We start from the raw sequence: 22575 nt of genomic DNA on the forward strand, positions 1-22575 counted from the left end.
CCCAAATGGAATCAAACTTACTCAAAGCCCATGGCAACCCTACCACAAAGTTCATAGTAATGCACTCCCACTTCCACTCCGGTATCTCAATCTTCTGATGTAAACCACCCAGTCTTGGATGCTCATACTTGACCTGCTGACAATTCAAACACCGTGCGACTTGCCCAACAATGTCCTTATTCATCATTCTCAACCAATAATAGAATACCACGAACTTTGAGCCTCTTCATAAATTAACTCCCTCAAACCGTCCACATTAGGAACACAAATCTGACCCTGAAGTTGTAATACACCATCATCACTAACAATCACCTCCTCAGCGCCACCTAGTTACACTGAGTCCTTAAGGACAAGCAAATGGGGATCGTCATACTGGCAAGCCTTAATGCACTCAAATAAGGACGGCTGCGAAACAACACAAGCAAGCACTCCTCTAGGCTTAGAAAATGTGCAATATCACTAATCTATTGGCCAATGCCCGAACATCCATAGCTAAAGGCCTCTCCACAACTAAAATAAATACCAAACTCCCTATACTCTCCGTCTTTCTACTCAAGTCATAATCAACCACATTAGCCTTCCACGGATGATACAAGATAGTGATATTATAATCTTTCAACGACTCCAACAACCTCCACTGCCTCAAATTCAAATTCTTCTATTTAAAAAAATGCTAAAGACTCTTATGATCACCATATACCTCGCAAGACACACCATATAAGTAATGCCTCCAAATCTTGAGCACGTGCACAATAGCTGCTAACTTTAAATCATGAACCTGATAGTTTTTCTCATGGGGATTCAACCAGCATGATGAATAGGCAATCACCCTACTGTCTTGCACCAACACACAACCAAAACCAACACACGAAGCCTCGCAATAAATAGTATAGCTCCCCGACCTTAAGGGCAGTACCAAAAACTAGAGCCGTACTTAAAGCAGTCTTGAGATTTTGAAAGCTCTCCTCACATTCATCAGACCATCTTAATAAAGCACCCTTCTGAGTCAATTTGGTCATACAATAGACAAGAACCCATCCACAAAGAGATGATAGTACCCAGCCAAACCTAAGAAACTCCTAATCATAGTAGCGGTAGAAGGTCTAGTACAACTCTGAACTGCCTCGATCTTCTTCAAATCCACCTTAATCATATCACTCAACACCATGTGGTCCAAAAATGCCACTGAATCCAATCAATACTCACACTTGGAGAATTTAGCATATAACTTCATCTCCCTCAGAATTTGAAGAACCATCCTCAAATGCTACTCATGCTCCTCATTACTACGAAAATATACCAAGAGATCATCAATGAACAAAATAACAAAAGAATCCAAATAAGGCTGGAACACATTGTTCATCAAATGCATGAAAGTTGCTAGGGCATTATTCAAACCAAAAGACATCACCAAAAACACATAATTCCCATAACGAGTCTTGAAAGTCGTCTTAGGAATGTCCGAAGCCCTGATCTAAATGATAACCTAATCACAAGTCAATCTTCAAGAACACACCTAAACCCTAAAGTTGATCAATCAAATCATCAATGCGTAGTAGTGGATACTTGTTCTGGATGGTAACATTGTTCAACTGCCGATAGTCAATAAACATGCGCATGGAACCATCCTTCTTCTTCACAAATAATTTCAATGCACACCAAGGAGAAACATTCGGCCTGATTAAACTTTTATCCAACAACTCCTATAATTGTTCCTTAAATTCCTTCAACTCTGGTGGAATAGATATGGGTTGAGTGCCCGGCAATAGATCAATACCAAAATCAATATCCTTGTCGGGTGGCATGCCCGGTAAGTCTACAGGAAACACATCTGGAGACTCTCTCACTAATGGAACCGACTTAACAGTAAGAGACTCGGCACTAATATCTCTTACAAAGGACAGATATGCCAAACACCCCTTCTCCACCATCCGTTGAGCCTTCAGAAAATAAATCACTCTACTAGGAATCTGACCAATAAAACCCCTCCATTATAATCTTAGCAACCCCGCATAGTCAACTTCACGGTCTTAGTATGATAGTCAAGAATAGTATGTTACCAAGATAATCAATCCATACCCAAGATCACCTTAATGTCAACCATATTAAGCAATAGAAGATTAGCCCTAGTCTCATAATCCCCAGTGGTAACCACACAAGACTGATACACATGATCTACCATAATAAAATCACCAATAGATGTAGATACATGTACAAGGATATCAAGGGAACCATGAGGCATATCTAAATTAGCAGCAAAATATGATGACACATAAGAATAAATACAACTAGTGTCAAATAATACTGAAGCATCGCTTTGGCACATTGAAATGATACATATGATCACGGTATTTGAAGTGAATACCTTTGGTCTAGCGGTAATGCATAAAAACGGGCTTGTCCCCTACCTAACTTGCCTCCCCCTCTAGGACAGCCTCGAACAGATTGGGCTCCACCCCTCGATGGTTGTGCTGGTGGTGTAGCTGCTGGCGCTGGAACCATGGACTAGGTTCCCTGACGTGGTACATTACTTAGAAGTTTGAGGCAATCCATCTTAAGATGACTCAAGTCTCCACACACAAAGCAACCCCTCCTCTAGTGATGTTGCTAACTATATGACCGCCCTTGGGAACCTAAAAACCTACTCGAAGAACCTAGAATGGATAGAGCCTGATATGAACTCTGTGTTGACAATGAATTGAAAGATGACTGGCCTGGTTGAGCACTCTATGAACCACGACTAACTGAATAGCCATGATGAACCTGCTGAGTTGACTGAGAAAACCTGAAAGGGCATCCTCTATTGTGATGTCCCTGTCCTCCAGATGAGACACCACCAAAACCACCTGAACCACGGGCCCTCTTGGAATCTACTCCTATCTCTCATGCCTGTGAATACTCTCTCTCGAATATGAATATGCTCTGAATGCCTATCAATCTCCACAACCTGATGAAAAGTAGTATCAGTCTCGACCTCGCAGGCCATCCTATAGAGGACACCAAAATTGAGGCCTTCAATGAACCTCCTAACCCTCTGATAAGCTCAAATTACAGCTACATAAATGGTGTAAAAAGGTCGATGTTAAATATAATAACCCAACTAGGTTGGGGTTGAATCCCACAGGGAATAGGTGTGAAAAGGTTACTTGAATACTGTGTCATTTGACTAAGGCTGTAATTCTACTCTGTTAGTTTGGAAAGAGTTTGATAATTATGAATTATAAAGACAAGATATTTTGTTAAAAGAATTGATTAATTGGATTAAGAAACCAACATTATGTCCCCTTTTATGGAATATAATGTTATCGGTGTTAATACGATATATTTCTAATGGGAAGCCCTTGGATATGCAAATGGTTTCCAAATGACTACCCAATATTTTTCAATAGTAAGGTAGTGTTTCCTCTTTATGATTTTTCCAAATATAAAAGTTACAATTAAGAACAACCAATATATGCCGAGTAGAACTCACTTATTCATAAGCGATTCTATTAAACAAGGTTTAAAGCCTCGAGTTCTTGCTATTCATTTCTACCAAACCCTAACTCACGTTTCCAAGTGAAAGATAAAGTAAAATGGTTCTAGTTAATGTTTGCAACCTCCAACCACAAATGAAGCATGATAAATGAATAGAAATCAACAACCCATTATATAGAGATATTCAATGGTAAACACACATTAACATTACACCCACCTTGGGTCCACAACCTTAGTATTTAAATTTTGCTACTCATGATAAAGTACAAGAACAAAGCATTAAATAAAGTCATAAAAGCTTACAGTGAAGACAAAATGTTGGAATTTATCCAAAAAAGCTCCAAAATAAATGTAGTATTTAATGCTCTCAATGTAGGACCTTTTTTATACAAGATGTCCCACAAAAAACTCTAGCTCTTCTATTATGACGGCCAAAATATGCGGACAAATTTGCGACAAAAATAGCCATTAGAAGAGTTCTGCGATCGTGGAATGGACCGCGGATGTGATCTGCAGTCCCCACATTCGTTGTAACTCCTCATATTTCATCTTCAGCACTTCCAGAATTCCATCGCATATCAGTTATGCGGCCCGCATGATGATTCGGTGGCTCGCATAATAGATCACAGATTTGTCACTTCTGATCAATGAAGAATTACCTTGCATTTGTGTGACAATTATGTGGTCCGCACATCGATTTGCGACAGCATAATGAACCGCATTTCTAACTCTTGAAACTGGGCAGGACTTGTTGCATCTGCGATTGAAGTGCGGTTTGCACATCTATTATGTGATCACACATCTGTCGTGAATCTAGGTTCTTCAAATAATTTGACATCTTTTTCATGTTCATGGCTCTTCAAGTCCAATTTCCTGGAAAACAGCAAAACTACATAAGAAATGACTTAAAATTCTTTAAAAGGTAAGCTAAAGTCTATGAAATTAGTATCAAAAGTGTCGCATTTCTATGGCACATACTAGGAAACTAATCTACTTCCGACTGTTCACAAAATGACTACAGATAGTGCTAATTGTTAGATAACAAACATGTGATTTCCTTTATTTATCCTTCAGCAAAGATAAAAATTGTTTAGCCGTTCAAATAATCAGTTTGTGAGCTTCGAGCCTCAATCAATGACAGAGTGTTACTAATAGCTAGGTATGCACTTGCATCTTTCTTCAAGAATCCTAGGTTCTGGTAACTCTTGCAATTCACAAGTCCTCACAACAAAGAAAATCCCCAACTCAAAAGAGACAACTATGTACAAGGGATACATTCAAAAACTCTCGCACTCAGAAAGAAAGTCAAATGCCACAAGTACCAGTCCATAGGCTTGCCCTTATTTTAACTTGTTGCTAGCTCGGGAATATTTGGTTGTTGATCAAAAAGGAGTTTTCACGATTTTTAGTGTAGGCTTGGGGACGGGTTGGATGAATATTTGGAAGATTAGTGACTACACCCTCCTTGAACGCTATACATATTCTTTCTTGAATAACCCACATTTCCCTTATTGATATCAAATTGCTAATATCGACCCACTTTGTAGTTCATAACCACCCTCTAGTTGCATGTCTTACCACATTTGCTCAACACTCTATTTTTTCTTTTGAAGATTGAGTATTTCGTGGTTTAGGATGATGTGAATCTTTTGGTTTTAAGTATGTTGGCTCTTAACTTAGCTGCTCGCTTCACAAGACACAACCTCGAGAGATTAGCCTCTACACACAATACATCTCTCTACAGTTTCCCAATTTACACCAACACCCCCAACTTAGGCTTTAAGCTTTATTCATAACATTCAAGGAGGGACAGGTTCAAAAGAGGAGTAATTTTATAAAAGGGGTAAAAGTTTTGTAATGTGGTATCCAAAGGAAAGGTTAAAGGCTCAACGGGGGACAACTAGGGTAATAAGGGCACATGGGAGGTAAATTTAGCCAAGAATCGATTGGAAATCATAAAGAAAGCCTAAGATCATTTATACAACCAACCACCAACCTAAGATTTGCATTGAGGGACCAACCGCGCAAGTTCCAGATGGTACGAGTTAAGCACATGTATTATTCACAAATTCTCACTACACATGACTCATGAAATGCTCAAATCGACATATTTTCAGCCCACAAATAAATATAAGGCAATACAAAGCTTCATCACATGATATTAGGATTCTAATAAACACAAAGTCAAAGAAGGAGCCTTGACTTCACAAAATGACTATTAATACACAAAATTTGAAGGGTACAATTTATTTCACAAAAATTTATCACATGCTTGAATCTAGTACAAAAGCACCAAACAAGTAAAAATGTTCACATGCTTGATCATTTTTGTCAGCAATTATGCGACCGATATGCGGTCCGTATATCCATTATGCGGTCGCATATACGACCGCAGAACCGTTCCAGAGCTCCATTTATGGGTTTTTAAAACCCGACCCTATTTCGTTAAATACACTCTTTGGGCTATTTTTGAACTACAATCTGATATTTTAGAGTGAGAGAGAGTGCCCTAGTGTGAGTAGGTGTTCCTCAATAATTGATTCTTCAATTCTTGCTCAAGTTTTGGAAGATTAAGAAGTGAAGCTCACTAGGTCTTCATCCTAGAGGTAAGATTCCACACCCTGACCCTTAATTTCGAATTTTGTCTAGAAATGGGTAATTAGCAAGAAAATTGTTGGGCATAAGAGTTGTTTATTTTACATGCATGTGATATCAAAGGGGTGTAGGAAGATTGTTGAACTAAGCATGGTAAAGATTGGGCTGTGGGATGATGGAATTCTCCATAAAAGGGCCTTAAAACCTTATGCACACCTTGTGTTTGATAAAATGCTCAAATGAGCTAGAACCATGATCATCTTCCTAATTTTGGTTCAATTTGTTATATTTCTAAAATAGATTGAAGTTGATAAGAATTCCGGAATATTTAGAGTGTAAGGAAGCTCAAGTGAGGTATGTTGGCTAAACTCTTCTTTAAGAAATGGAATTCCCAATATCCTTGTATGTTCCGAGATGTTGATTATAAATGGAGTATTCCGATAAGTTTTGTGATGAAGATATATGTTCAATTCGTGTTTCAAATGCTCTTATCATATTGCATTATAAATTGAGGATGTGTCCCAAACTATGGATTATGTATCCACATGTTATAATTTCTAGTCGTGATTTATGTGAAAGTTATTATGCCAATTTGTGTAGAGATTGTGATTGTGATACACCTCCACCCGCATACATTAGGGTGAGCCAGCATGACCACTTTGTATGGGTATTATGGTATATAGATTGTGATTTTGATACACCTCCACCCACATATATATTGGGGTGAGGCGGCATGACCGCTTTGTGTAGGGATTATGGTATTGTGGGACTGCACCTCCACCCGCTTATATTGGGGTGAGGCGGTACGACCGCTTTATGTATAGTTTTGGTATTGTTGTGGCACCACCACCCGCATACATTGGGGTGAGGCGGCATAGCCGCTTTGTGTTGGTATTGGTATCGTTGATGCATTTCCACCCGCATACATTGGGGTGAGGCGGCATAGCCGCTTTGTGTAGCTTCTTGGTACTGTGGTTATATATCCACCCGCATACATTGGGGTGAGGCGGCAAGGCCGCTTGATTAGAGTTGTGGTATTGTACTTACTCTTCCACCTGCATACATCGGGTGAGGCGGCGGGGCCTCTTTGTGTGAAGATGATTACAGAGGATCTCATCTTAAATCCAATAAATGTTATTGATAGCCCTTAATAAGCTTGCTCTGGTTTAAACGGTTATCTACATTATTCTATTGCTGCACTGGTTCATCATATTCATCTTGTATTTCTGAATTCTTAAATTGGTGTTTAGTTTTCATACTAGTACTATTCGACGGTACTAACGTCCCTTTTGTCGGGGGCGCTGCATCTTTATATGGATGCAGGTGGTTCCACAGCAGGAGATATTGATCAGTGATAGCAGTACACCTTCTTCCCAGCTGACTTGGTGAGCCCCACTTCATCCCGAGGTCATGTATCCTTTTTTCTTTGTGTATTGTGTTTGAAGTATAGCCGGGGCCTTATTGCCGGCATTATCATTGTACTTATCTTTATCTATAGAGGCTCCGTAAACATAGTGTGGGTTGTATAATGGTGCTGGGGAAGTCAAACTCGTGTGTTGTGCTTGAATTACTATTTCCACTTCAGATTATGAAAAATGTGTTTGGAATTAAGACTTTAAAATAAAGTAACTAATGGTAAGAAATTGGTATTGCAATATGATCACTTTATTGGTTGATTAACGAAAACATATATATTCTCTTTATTCATGAATGAGTTTGGGTAGAAGGAAATGTAATAGGCTTGCTCGGTCAGGTTCACTCGGTTGAGCGCCGGTCGCGCTCCTCGGTTTTGGGGCGTGACAAACTTGGCTCCTCAAGCTGCGGAGCTAGGTCCTGGATCTGTGAGTTGCTTGCCTCACTAGGTGATGGCTCTGTAGTAGTGGTGGTAGCCATAGCAGCCATGTCTTCAAGGGAATATGCTATGGCCCTCTGCACATCTACCTCATCTTCATCTTTGTCCTCTGTAGAGGCAACCTATTTACCTTTGTCGGGCATCTAGTCATCGACCTCCTCAACATCTTGCTCTTCGTCTGTTTCCTCATGAGACTCTATTGATTCCTCATCTGAATGGTCATCAGTGTGTGCAACAGATTCCGGAGCCTGTGAGGTGCCAATATCATGTTCCTCCTCTACTGAGAGAAGGCTTGTGAAGTCCAAAGCAAGTTCCGGTGTGTAGGAGGTGCCAGTGCCATGCTCCTCCTTTATCGGGAGAAGGTTTGTGAGGTCTAACTCCAAGGTCTGCATCTTGTGCATCCCCAACTTAAGATCGACAACATCCTTTTTCAGTTGAGGCATGTCCCTATATCCACCTCGCTCAACCTTTTTCAAGGCGAGCTTCAAAGTTCTGGAGTCGATCTTCATAATATATACGTTTCTTCTAAAGATCACTCACTGATGCTTGGAGTGGTGCCAAAGCTTGCCTGATGAGAAGTGGAAGATCTTTCACAAGCTTATCCACTTTGGCATTAGTGTTCTGTGTCAGTAGACCAAGCTTGAAAATGGAAGGTAGTGAAATAGGTGGTGTAGTAGTGGCCAGACTGGGTATTGATGTTGTGGTTGGCCTAGGTGTGGAGGTAGAGGTTGCAGGTGTTGCTGAAGTAGATGAAGCCAGTGGGAGGATAACTGGTTGTTCTGCGGGCATACTCTCTGAAGTGGTGGAGGGTGGTTAGGACCTATTAATGTCATGTCTTGGGTGGCCTCTACCCTACGGCCATACCGGGGAATTGGTGAAACCTCTGCATTTTTACATAAGGCAGTGATGAGGCACGAAAAGGGAAGCGAAGTTTTTTTGGTTTGCTCGGATACCAATCTCCATGAAGATGAGCTTGTCCACATCGATCTTGAATCCTGACATGATTGAAGGAATTAAGATAGCCTTTTCTATGTTGATGTCAGTTTTATTTTTTGTTGGCTGTAAGCGAGAACAAACAAAACTTAGCCAATATTGGCCTTCTTGGGTGAGGTCTTTCTGTTGAATTTTATGGCTTGGCTCAATCTAGGCCGGTGTTCCTTGTGCTAATGACGGAAGCCACCCAACCGCACTCATCTTCCTTTCATGCCATCTTTGCATCAAATTCTGTCGTGCCCCCGTCCTAATCCTCAAAATAGTAATGATTGATTGTTGTGGGTCCACAAGATACCTCAACCCCTCTGACTATAATTGATGACAAGTAAGCACGGTGCCTTGCTTGTTTCTTAGTGAATGAGGCAGCATAGAATTCCCTGACAAGTACCTCGTTGTATTCCCCCTAAGGCTCAGTAAAGAACTCCCATTCCCTCTTTTTGATGTATTCTACTATATGCGGGTAGTTCTCTTTAAGTCCGTTCACACTCAGCTGCTTCTCTTCGAGGATGTTCCTTTTTTCCAATGTGGCTCTATATTTATTCCAGGATCCAACGATACTGAACCTGAGTTTATCCTCAGAATTCTTCCTTTTTAGTGCAAGGATCGACTGGTGGCACTGGGTCAAGTGGTGCCCTTTCCTCTTCAGACTAGGAGAAGGATTCGAATTATCTGACCAATGTGCAGGGCTTTTTAGGTTGGGGCTACTTTAATTTTGGATATGTAACTCCGACCCATTTTTTTCCTCTTGTGGTGGGTGTTGTGGATGGTTGTGTTTTCTTTGGTGCCATTCCTGCCAATGAAAGTTAAGTTAGCATATGGTAGAAACACTCATGGAATATGATAAGGAAATGTAGTGGAAAACACATTATGTGGACCGCATATCCGTTCGCAAAACAGATCTACGGACCGTAAAATGTACCGCAGAATGAATAATCAAATGGCCAACATATTGTGCAGACAGCTTAAATTGTCGCAGAATGAATCTGCGACCGCGAAATCAAGGCAGATTTAACCTCGAAATTACCTCGCTCATGTTAACATGTGTGACGAATTTGCGGTCCGCATACCATTTTCGTGATCGCAAAATCCACTGCATAGTAAACACACCAAAAGCACACAATTTTCCTCAGAAATGCGATCATTCTGATGATCGCGAATCAATTGTGCAGTACCGCAGAAGTCATCGTCTTCACTGAGACAATACACACATGCAACCCTAGACTTTTAGTTCTACCCTATACGACATGGGCGCTACAGAAATTCATGAAATCAACACACAACAACCCACGGTTGAGAGATTTCAACGGCAATACTCAAATACCTAATGGGCATTATCAACAATCAAAACAACCACTAACCTTTGCCTTAACCCCACAATATTGACTTAGCAGTCACCCCCAATGACCATCCATTACGTGGCAACACTGAGAAGAAATCTCGGCGAGAGATTCTCAGTTAATTCAATGAAAAGGGTAGAGAGAATGAGGATCATGGAAGAGGGGGAAACTTTTATGAGTCAAATTAAATACAAAAGAGCAAAATATGAAGAAGGTCTTACCAGATTCGTTTGAGGAGAATGGAAGGTTTGGTGATTAAGCTCTCTCTGTGGAATGTGTTATGTGTTCAAGCCCTCTTTATTTTGGTTTTCTTCTGTTCAAACTCATAGTGTGGGAAATCGGAAGTGGTAAAATAGCAAGGGAGTGGAGTTTTAATACCTGTGAAATATGCAACGCCTTAGCTATCATGAAATAGCTTTTGTGGTCGCAGAAGCCTTTTGCAATGGATTTTTACCTAGTATGAGCTTGGCCAATGTGCAATCTCATTTGTGGTCGCATAACCTTTAAGTGATCCACAAAGTTGACCTTCCACCGCATTTTTGAGCGACTTGTTTTTGGGAGCTTCTAACTACATCCACAACCAATATGCGGCCCGCGAAACCATTATGCGGTCGCATTTGTGGCCGCAGAAAAACATCTGAAGCTCAGCTAATTTTTCTTCACTTTCCCTATGCATCTATACTTATCTGCATTTTGAGTACCCTGCACTCTAAAACACACACATCAAATGTTCAACAAAACCACATAAACATACAAAAATAAAAATCTAAAAACATTCTAACACATGGGGTTCCTTGCATGAAGCGCTTGATTTAACGTCGCGGAATGACTATGTTACCTCTTCATTGCAAATCAGTCGTGGAGGTTGGTACCGGACCATCTTTCAGTTAGAATTGTTCCACCAACTGCCTTTCTCTAATAGTCCTAAGGTAGTGCTTCACCCTTTGGCCATTTACTTTGAAGGTTCGAGTCCCATCTTCGGACTCTAATTCAACGGCGCCATAAGGAGACACACTAACAACTTTGAATGGGGTAGACCATTTGGACTTGAGCTCGGCCAGAAAGAACTTCAACCTTGAGTTGAAGAGTAAGAGCAAGTCGCCAGATTGAAATTCCAGCTTCAAGATCTTCTTATCATGAACAGACTTCATCCTTTCTTTATAAATGAATGCACTCTCATGGGTTATGAAATGGAACTCATACATATCGTTGAGTTGTGTCATATTTATATTAGCAGCTTCAGCCAAGTCAAGATTCAACTTTTTTAATGCCCATATGGCTTTGTGTTCTAGTTCCATAGGCAAGTAACATGCCTTACCAAAAACCAAATGGTAAGGCAAGGTTCCAATATATGTTTTGAATTCTGTCTGATAAGCTCAAAGAGCGTCATCTAGCTTTCTTCACCAATCGGTTCTGTTTGCATTAACAGTTTTTGCTAGAATGTTCTTGATTTGTCGGTGGAGACTTCAACTTGACCACTTAATTGAGGATGATACGGAGTGGCCACCTTGTTCTTAACTCCATATTTCTCGAGTAACCCCGCAAAGGTTTTGTTGTAAAAGTGAGATGCACTATCACTAAGGATGGCCCGTGGGGTTCCAAATCGAGTAAATATGTTCTTCGTCAAGAAGGCAGTTATACTCCTTGCCTCATTGTTTGGCACGGAAACTGTTCGACTTATTTGAGATATATTCCAATGCTACCAAGATATACTTCATGACATATGATCTCACAAAGGGACCCATGAAATCGGTCCCCCACACATCAAAGATCTCTACTTCCATCACAAAATTAATAGGCATCTCATGCCTTCTAGAAATTGACCCTTGTCTTTGACATTGATCACATGCCTTGACCATTAAATTTGTGTCTTGGTATTTTGATGGCCAATAGTAGCCACATTCAAGAACCTTTGCTGCCATACGGTTTCCACTGTGGTGACCCCCAATTGACGAGTCATGGCACGCTTTGAGAATCGGCGTCACCTTATCTTCCGGAATACAATGCCTAATGATGTTGTCGTAGCATATCCGTAACAAAAAAGGGTTCCTCCCAATAGTATTGCCTACAATCCCATAAGAACCTTGTTTTTTATAAGCTTCCAAATCGCCGGGAATAAGGCCACTAACTAAGAAGTTAGCAATATCAGCATACCAAGGAATTGAAGTGCTAGACATTGCAAAATTTTAATCATCTTGTAAGGCATCATTGATTTCAATATCTCCCTTTGGTCTCCCTACCTCTTCAAGCCTAGATAGGTGGTCCACGACTTTATTTTTCATTCCTTTCTAATCTTTGACTTCAAAGTCAAATTCTTGCAACAACAGGACCCACCTAATAAACCTTGATTTGGCATCTTTCTTCGCCATAAGGTAGCGGAGAGTTGCGTGATCAATAAAGACTACTACCTTGGATCCCAACAAATAGGCCCAAAATTTTCAAAGTCATAGGGAAAGCAATTCCTGCTCAGTCACTATGTAATTCATTTGCGCGCCATTGAGTGTCTTGCTTGCATAGTAGACAGCGTGTAGAATCTTGTGCCTTTAACCAAGCATTGGCCCAATATCTACACCACTGGCATCACACATAAGCCCAAATGGAAGAGACCAATCAGGTGTGACAATAATAGATGTTGTGGTGAGCTTTACTTTCAAGTCTTCAAAATCTTTGAGGCACTTCTCATCGAACACAAATTTAGCCTCCTTTTCAAGAAGCTTACACATAGGACTCGCAATCTTTGAGAAGTCTTTGATAAATCGCTGATAGAAACCCGCATACCCTAAAAAGCTTCGAACACCCTTAACCAAAGTGGGAGGAGGAAACTTGGAAATAACTTCAATTTTTGCCCGATCAACCTCAATGCCTTGCTTGGAGATTTTGTGGCCAAGAACAATACCTTCCTCCACCATGAAGTGACATTTTTTCCAATTCAGCACAACATTGGTTTCTTCGTATATTTTGAATACTTGTCTAAGATTGTCAAGAAAATTTTCAAATGAGTCACCAACCACAGAGAATTCATCCATGAACACCTCAAATAAATCCTCCACCATGTCTGAGAAAATCGATATCATGCACCGTTGAAAGGTGGACGAGGCATTGCATAGCCCAAATGGCATCCGGCTAAAAGCAAAGGTCCCATAAGGACAAGTGAATATCATCTTCTCTTGGTCCTCCAAGGCTATGTTGATTTGGTTGTAGCGGGAATAACCATCCAAGAAGCAATAAAATGACCTTACCGCTAGCCGATCAAGCATTTGATCAATAAAAGGCATAGGGAAATGGTCTTTGCAAGTGGCACTACTGAGCTTTTGGTAGTCCATGCAAACTCTCCACCCGGTCACCATCCTTGTTGGAATGAGTTTATTTTTGTCATTTTGAATCACGGACATGCCTCCTTTCTTTGACACATATTGCACTGGACTCACCCAAGGACTATCCGCAATGGTGTAAACAACCCCGGCATCCAACCATTTTATAATTTCTTTATTTACCACTTCTTGCATGGAGGGATTCAACCTTTTTTGATGTTCCACACTAGGTTTTCTATATTCTTCAAGTTAGATTTTGTGCTCACAAATACCGGCAGGAATCGTCTATGCTCCCTCAAGGTGTCAAATAATTTCTCAACCTACACATCATCAAACAAAGAAGAAACAATTATGGGTAGAGTGTCATTAGAGCCAAAAAGTTTATACCTTAAGTGTGGTGATAGTGGCTTGAGCTCAAGTTGTGGAGGCTCAACGATTGAAGGCTTAGTGGGAGGAGTAACTCTATTTTCCAAGTCAAGAGAAATCTTCTTTGGTTCGTAAGTGTATGACCCGAACCCTTTCAATGTGTTCATCATTCCCACATAACCTTCTATGTCCTCACCATAAAAGTTCATCAAGATCACCGTCAATGACTCACCAAGGAATTCCTCTGCCATCTTCACCTCAATAGCATCTTATAACACATCAACAACATCAAGTACCAAGATACTCTCAATGAATTTGGCAATTTCATGCCCTTACTTGCTTGAAAGGTAACTTCTTCGTCATTAACCAGAAATTTAATCTCATTTCTTTCTGAGTCCATGAGTTCTCTTTCGATTGTAAGGAATGGTCTCCCTAAGATGATAGGGATTTATTTATAAATAGCACAATCAAGAATAACAAAGTCAGCGGGGAGGATAAACTTCCCCACTTTCACAAGCACATCATCCACTATCCCCACCGGTCACTTCACCGAATGGTCGGCCATTTGCAATCTCATACTCATAGGCCTAGGCAGTCCCAATCCCACTTTCTTGTATTTAGCAAGATGCATTAAGTTTATGCTAGCCTCATTGTCACAAAGAGCTCTTGCAAAGTCACGCAATCCAATAGTTCATGTAATGGTGAAAGCCCTCGGATTCTCTTTCTTTTGGACTGTAGTTGTTGAAATGATGGAGCTAATCCGGTGGGTGACACTCACCGTTTAATTCTTAATAGTCTTATTTTTTTGATAAAATCCTTCAAGTATTTAGAAAAACCGAGTATCTCTTGAAAAGCTTCCACAAATAGAATGTTCATCGATAATTGCTTTAAGATATCATAGAACTTCTCGAACTTGCTATCATCAACTCTTTTGGCTAGTCTTTGAGGAAATGGAGGGGGGATCTAGGAATCGGTGCTAGAGGTTTTGGTGCCTCTATTACTTTTTCTTCAACCTTTTCATGGATCACATCTTGAGCCTTTACCTTCTTTGAAATTCTCTCAACTTCAACAACATTAGGCACTTTAACTTGTGCCTCATCCTCTTGTTCAACATCTTCCACTTCGATCACATGTTCACTCTCACTTTGAAGTAGTTTCCCACTTCGAGTTGTAATGGCCATGCAATGAGAGGTATGGACACCCCCACTACCCTTTGGGTTTCGGAATTGTATCACTTGGGAGTGTGCCTTTTAGTTTTGGGGTTTGTTCTCTTGAAAGATCTCTCATTTGCATATACAACTTTTAAATAGATGCGGTGTGATAACCCACAAGCTCATTTCATTAAAGTGGCGGACCTCTCTTGATTTTGCAATACTCTTTCAAGCATGTTCTCTAATTTGGCATTACTTTGGTCGCTTGAAGAACTCTCCCTCCAATGTTGAGAGTTAGAGCATTGGACCTTTGGTGGAACATAGGGGTTTAAACTCTGATTGCAAAATTGTTGTTGTTGTTGCTCCAATTTCCTTGATTTGAACTACCTTGGTAATTTCGCCATTATTGGTTACCTTTCCCTTGTGGGTTAGGTCTCTATGGATGTTGTTATCCCGACCTTTGGTATTTTTGTCTTTGATATCCTCCTTGTGAATTGTTAACATAGTTTGCTTCTTCATATTGCATTGGAGTATAATCTTGATGTCGTCCTTCTTGATGTTGATAGTTGACATTTGACATTGGTTGTACTTCTTCCACACCATTCACTTTTTTGTTTGGCTTTCCGTAAACATTTTTGTCAAAACATTTACATTGCTATCAAGTCCGGCAATCAATTGATCTCTTTCTTGATTTTCCTTGACAATGTTGGTCAAATAAGGGGTACCATATGAGACTCCACCCGGCGTGTCGCCCAAATGCCAAGCTTGGGTGTGTTCGGCCACCTTGTCGAGTATTTGAGTGACTCTTGCAATTGTTTTTTCCATGAATGATCCATTAGTTGCATTGTTGGCTACGGACTGGTTCATAGGATCTAAACCCGTGTAAAACTTCTCCAACAAAATATTTTTCGGAAACCCATGATTCGGTGATCTCACAAAATATTGCTTGAATCCCACCCATGCTTCAAGTAGTCATTCCCCTGGTAATTGCTTGAAGAAGAAAATTGTGTCCCGAAGTTTGGACTTCTGGCTTTGTTGGAACTATTTCCCTAGGAAGACATGCACAAGTTTGACCCAAGTGTGGATGGAGTTAGGAGGTAGACAATGAATCCATTGCCTTGCTTCTCCGACTAAAGAGTATTTGAACACCCTCAACCTTAAGGCATCATCTAAAACATGATTCTGCTTATGCATCGCACACACAGCCACAAAAGTTTTGAGATGTTATGTTGGATCATCGTCAGTGGAATTTCGGAAGAACCCATCCACATTTATCATTAGGTATAGATTATGGTCCACTTTGAAGGTAATATATTCATCCATAACCGTAAACACATTCTTCCGCTTGCCCATGCTGCCCTATTTACACTGAACAAAACAAGCAAATGTGATGGAATTGAAAAAGAAGTAAAATAAAGCACACACTACTTAGTAATTTTAAAAACTGTATTCCCCGGCAACGGCGCCGAAATTTGATACACTCAAATTACACATATATAAATGGTGTAAAGCGATCGATGTCAAACATAATAACCCAACTAGGTTGGGGTTGAATCCCACATGGAATAGGCATGAAAAAGTTACTTGAATAGTGTCTCACTTGACTATGGCCGTATTTGTACTCTTTAAGATTTTCCCAAATATTTCCCAATAGTTAGGTAGTATTTCCTCTTTAAGATTTTCCCAAATATAAAAGAGTTACAATTAAGAGCAACCAATATATTTCAAGTAGAACCCACTTAATCCGAAGTGGTTCTATTAAACAAGGTTTAAAACCTCGAGTTCTTGCTATTCATTTCTACCATACCCTAACCCACTTTTTTAAGTGAAAGATAAAGTAAAATGGCACTAGTTAATGTTTGCGTCCTCCAACCACAAATGAAGCATGATAAATGAATAGAAATCAACAACCCATTATATATATATATATATATATATATATATATATATATATATATATATATATATATATATATATATATATATATATTGTCACTCCCCAAAATCGAGGAGCGTGACTGGCGCTCAACCGAGTGAACCCGACCGAGCAAGCCTTTTAGATTTCCTTCTACCCAAACTCATCCATGAATGAAGATAATACATATTTTCATTAATTAGACAAAAAGGTGTTCATGTTCACAATACCAATTCATTACCAATAGTTCCATCGTTTTTAATCGTCTTAACTAGAACAAGTAATACAACCACAACATAACGTAGTTTGTCTTTCCCAGCACCAATACACAACCCATACTATGTCTACGAAGCCTCTATAGATAAAGAAGAGTACAATGATAATGCCGGCAATAAGGCCCCGGCTATACCTCAAATCGAATACACAAAGTACAAAAGATACATGGCCCCGGAATGAAGTGGGGCTCACCAAGTCAGCTGGGAAGAATGTGTACTGCTATCACTGATCAATATCTCCTGTTGTGGAACCACCTGCGTCCATTTAAAGATGCAGCGCCCCTGGCAAAAGGGACATTAGTACCGTCGAACAGCACTAGTATGTATAACTAAACAACCTCTCAATAGAATGACAAATAATACAAACAAGATTATTATAACATCAATGAAAGCCTTAATTAACATCAAACCTCAATTTAGGATCAAGACAGTGTTCAAATTAATTTCTATATCTCACATTGGGAGGTTTATAGTATCGATATACCGTTGTCCACAATACCATTATTCACAATACCATTATTCACAAAACCACTACCACCGTACTCTTAGCACGGAGTCCGATCACGACCCAATCGGCTAGGCCATCTCATTAGATACCTCAACCATAATTTATCTCAATATCAATACCACCATTTTTAACACGGAGTCTGATCATGACCAGATCGGCTAGGCTATCCATTAGGGACATCAACCACAATCACAATTTCTATTATAATTTCCAGCACAATCACCACCATGTGTGCGGCATGGTGTCCGATCACGACCCGACCGGCTAGGCTGTCTTATTTGAGACATCAACCTTTTTATATCAATCATCGCATTTCATATTACTTTCATATCTTTTTATTTCATTGGCACTAATTGCCATAATTATAAGATCATTCTTGGCACGTTGGCCATATTCAGTATTTTATGCTCACCTTATCAATTTCAAATATCATTATCATCATCAACAACAAATACAATTAAAATCAAGGTGTGTAATACACATGTGAGCAATTTAGAGTCTAAGGCACATAGAGATATTTCACAAAATTTGGCATAATAGCCTTCATTTAAACTTGACTTAAAGTCAAAACATTATTAATGCACAACCCATATTTTAACACATCCTCAATTGGTAACATAACATGAATAAAGCATTTGGGATGCATGTTGAACATATATCTTTCAACCCAATCTTACTCAGAATAGCAAGTTTCATAATGAATCACTCGGGACTTACATAATTTACATGAATATCGTGGGATTCAATTCTAAGAGAAGAGTTTAGCCAACATACCTCACTTGAGCTTTCTTAAACTCTAAAACGTCCCGTAATTCGTAGCAACTTCAATCTATTGTAGAAATATAACAAATTGAATCAAAATTTGGAAGATGATCATGGTTCTAGCTCACTTGAGCATTTTATCAAACACTAGGTGTGCATAAGGTTTCATTGTCCTTTTTATGAAGGATTCCAGCATCCCACAACCCAATCTTTACCATTTTTAGCTCAACAATCTTCCTACACCCTTTGATAACACATGCATATAAAATAAACAACTCTCATGCCCAAAAATTACCTTGCTAGTTACCCATTTTCAGAAAATTTCGAAATTAGGGTTTAGGATGTAGAATCTTACCTCTAGGATGAAGATCTAGTGAGCTTCCCTTCTTAATCTTCAAAAACTTGAGCAAGAATTGAAGAAAAATTATTGAAGAACACCTTCTCGCAAGCTCGCCGTGGCTCAAACTTTTTGGGTTGAACAATGCACAGGAAAGTAAAAGAAATTATTTGGATGAAAAAAGTGTATTTCTGCGGTCCATTATGCGACGGCAGAATCACTCTACGGACCGCATAATGGCCGTAGAGTGATACAGTTAATTGGGTCAGTTGGGAGCAAGTATGCGGTTGACTATGCGACCGCATAAATATATGCGGTGCATTATGCGATTGCATAACAGTTATGCGGACCGCATAGTGACCGCATAGACAGACAGCTTTTTTGATCATTTTATCAGCAATTATGCGACTGATATGCGGTCCGCATATCCATTATGCAGTCGCATATGCGACCGCAAAACTGTTTTGGAGCTCCATTTTTGGGTTTTTAAAACCCGACCCTATTTCGTTAAATACACTCTTTGGGCCATTTTTGAGCCATAATCTGATATTTTAGAGTGAGAGAGAGTGTCCAAGAGTGAGAAGGTGTTCTTCAAAAAAATTTCGGGGTGTTACATATATATATATATATATATATATATATATTCAATGGTAAACACACATTAAGAGGAGATGCACTCCGTTAATCAAATACTGAAGAGATTTCATTGACCGCTTCCATTTCATTCCCATTAACAACATCAATTAATATTTTCAAAATAGTACGAGTTTATAGATTTAATGAAAAATATGTTGCCAAATACCAACAGTTCTAATCCAATTCCCAACATCAAATACCACCCAAAACATGTCTACGTAGCCTCTAAGTACAATTGAAGAGTAATATGGAAATGCCGGCAACAAGGCCCCGGCTATACCTCAACCACAAAGTACATGAGAAACAAAAGATACATGACCCCGAAATGAAGTGGAGCTCACCAAATCGGCTGAAAGGAGTGCACTGCTATCACTGATCAATGCCACCTGCTATAGAACCACCTGCATCCATTAAAGATGCAGCGCCCCCGGCAAAAGGGATGTTAGTACTGTCGAATAGCACTAGTATGTATAGCTAGAAATCCTCTTTCAAAATAGAATGCCCATATGATCTATACGTGGAACACATAATATAATGTAATTGAAACAACCTGCGCAAACAAGGACAACAAAAGGGGGCACCTATTATCTGCATTAATAATGTGTCTCATTAGACCGTCCTTAGTGTTCACCTATCATATTATACACTTGTGCGTTTCATAGACCGTCCACAGTGCTTATTCATACCGTACATCTATACCTCTTATACACAATGCACCTATGCGTTTCATAGACCGTCCACAGGATTTCATATCACAATGGATTTCATAACACAATGTACCTATGCGTTTCATAGACCGTCCACAGGGTTTTATAACACAATTTACCTATGCGTTTCATAGACCGTCCATAGGATTTCATAACACAATGTAGCTATGCGTTTCATAGACCGTCCACAGGGTTTCATAACACAATGTACCTATGCGTTTCATAGACCGTCCACGGGATTTCATAACACAATATACCTATGCGTTCATAGACCGTCCACAGGATTTCATAACATAATATACCTATGCGTTTCAAAGACCGTCCATAGGGTTTCATAACACAATATACCTATGTGTTTCAAACACCGTCCATAGGGTTTCATAGCACAATATACCTATGCATTTCAAAGACCGTCCATAGGGTTTCATAACACAATATACCTATGCGTTTCAAAGACCGTCCATAGGGTTTCATAACACATTGCAAACAAAAGTACAAATACGTACATCTCATAACCTTTCACATCACACATCACCTAATCCGTACTTTCAACCACTTACAATATTATTATTTCATTGGTTCCATTGGCCATACATATGATTATTTATTCGTGGCACAATGGCCGTATTTTATATTTCACACTTTCATTTCTTCCCTTTCATAGATCATCATCATAATTATCAACAAGTAGAATATTCCGAAAATCACAACTTTAAGTTTATTTGTAATGAAGGCTTTAAATATAATCGATTTCTTTCCAATAAATGGAGTAAAATGATTGGAAATCGAAGCACAAATTATAATCATACACAATTTCCACTCACGAATGTGTAAGAATGCAAAGCACATTGAAAATTACTTACAAAGCATAGCATTAGCTAAAACAGCCACATATGGGCAGCACTTGAGTTATAAACTTTTAGCCGATTATATTGTCGAAGTAAATTTTGGAATAGTTGAGTCAAAGTTCATTTCATAACCTTTCTCACATTATTACATTACATCGGCACCATTGGCCACAAGTATACCTTTCACTATTGGCACGTTGGCCACACTTTTTATATTCCCAATTCACTGATTTCACTTCCAACCATCTTTATAGGTTATCAATAATAAGACATTCCAAATCAAGACTTTAGGTACACGTATGAGCAATTAAGAGTCTTAAGAATATTGAGATTTCTCACACAATTTGTCATACTAGCTTTCATTTGAAATACGATTCAAAGCCACAACATTTTAATATGCAACTCATACTTTGAAACTCACGGTAACATTATGGAATTCAATTCCAAGAGAGAAAGTTTAGCCAACATACCTCAAGTGAGCTTTCCTTAAATTACTACAACGTTTCGGAAATTCTAGCAATCCCAATCTATTTTGAGACATAACAAAAATTGAATCATAATTAGAAAGATATTCATGGTCTCAGCTCATTTGAGCATTTTATCAAACACTAGGTGTGCAAATTTAACCACAAGGTTCTTCTACAAGATTTCCTTCACTCCACAACCCAATCCTTACTTATTTAAGTTCAATAATCCTCCCACAATTCTTATTCGTACATGCATGTATAAATAATACTCTCATACCCATGAATCATACTCCTAATCAACCATCTTCTACCCAAATTCGAAATTGAAAACTAGGGTATGGAACCTTACCTCTTAGATGAAAAACTTGTGGGTTTCCCTTGTTAATCTTCCAAGATTTGAGCAAGACTTGATGAATAATTAGCCTAGGGTTTTCTCTCTCTCTAAAATACTCTCCCTTCTCTCTAAAACATTAGAATATTTTTTCAAAAATGACCCTTTTGCATGTATTTAATGAAATAGGGTCGGGTTTTAAAAACCCAAAAATGAAGCTCCGGACAGGTTCTGCGGTCGCATATGAGACCGCATAATGGTTATGCGGACCGCATATCGGTCGCATAATTGGTGCCCAAAATGACCAAAAATCTGTCTGAGTCTGCGGTCACTATGCGGTTGCATAATCGACCACATAATTGCTTCCAACTGACCTAATTAACTGCCTCACTCTGCGGCCATTATGTGGTCCGCAGAGTGATTCTGCTGTCGCATAATGGACCGCAGAAATGCACTTTTCCGCCAAAAATTTTCCTTTACCTTACCGTGCATTTTTCAACCCAAAAGGTCCGAGCCGCGGCGAGCTTGCTCGCCGCGAAGAATTTCTATAATCCTCAAACACGTAAGCCTAATCCGGCACCATGAAATATTATTTTCTTTGCAAATTTTACCGGGCTTTACACTTAAGTTCTTCAAAATTTTCCGGGGTGTTACAGGTCCACAACCTTAGTATTTAAATTTTGCTACTCATACTAAAGTACAAGAAC

At 39.4% G+C, this 22575-nt stretch overlaps 1 protein-coding gene across 1 annotated transcript; it reads right to left on the bottom strand.

The window, feature by feature from the left end:
- Positions 1-11141: 11141 nt before the first annotated feature.
- LOC104115317 (uncharacterized) lies at positions 11142-12431 on the bottom strand. The gene is made up of 2 exons (XM_009625914.2): positions 11958-12431; positions 11142-11621 (listed from the first exon to the last, which is right to left on the bottom strand). Exons 1-2 carry the CDS (start codon positions 12429-12431, stop codon positions 11142-11144), a joined length of 954 nt encoding a protein of 317 aa, XP_009624209.2.
- Between the last annotated feature and the right edge of the window lie 10144 nt (positions 12432-22575).

This window comes from Nicotiana tomentosiformis, chromosome 8, assembly GCF_000390325.3.
Source record: "Nicotiana tomentosiformis chromosome 8, ASM39032v3, whole genome shotgun sequence".
NCBI classification, from domain to species: Eukaryota; Viridiplantae; Streptophyta; class Magnoliopsida; order Solanales; family Solanaceae; genus Nicotiana; species Nicotiana tomentosiformis.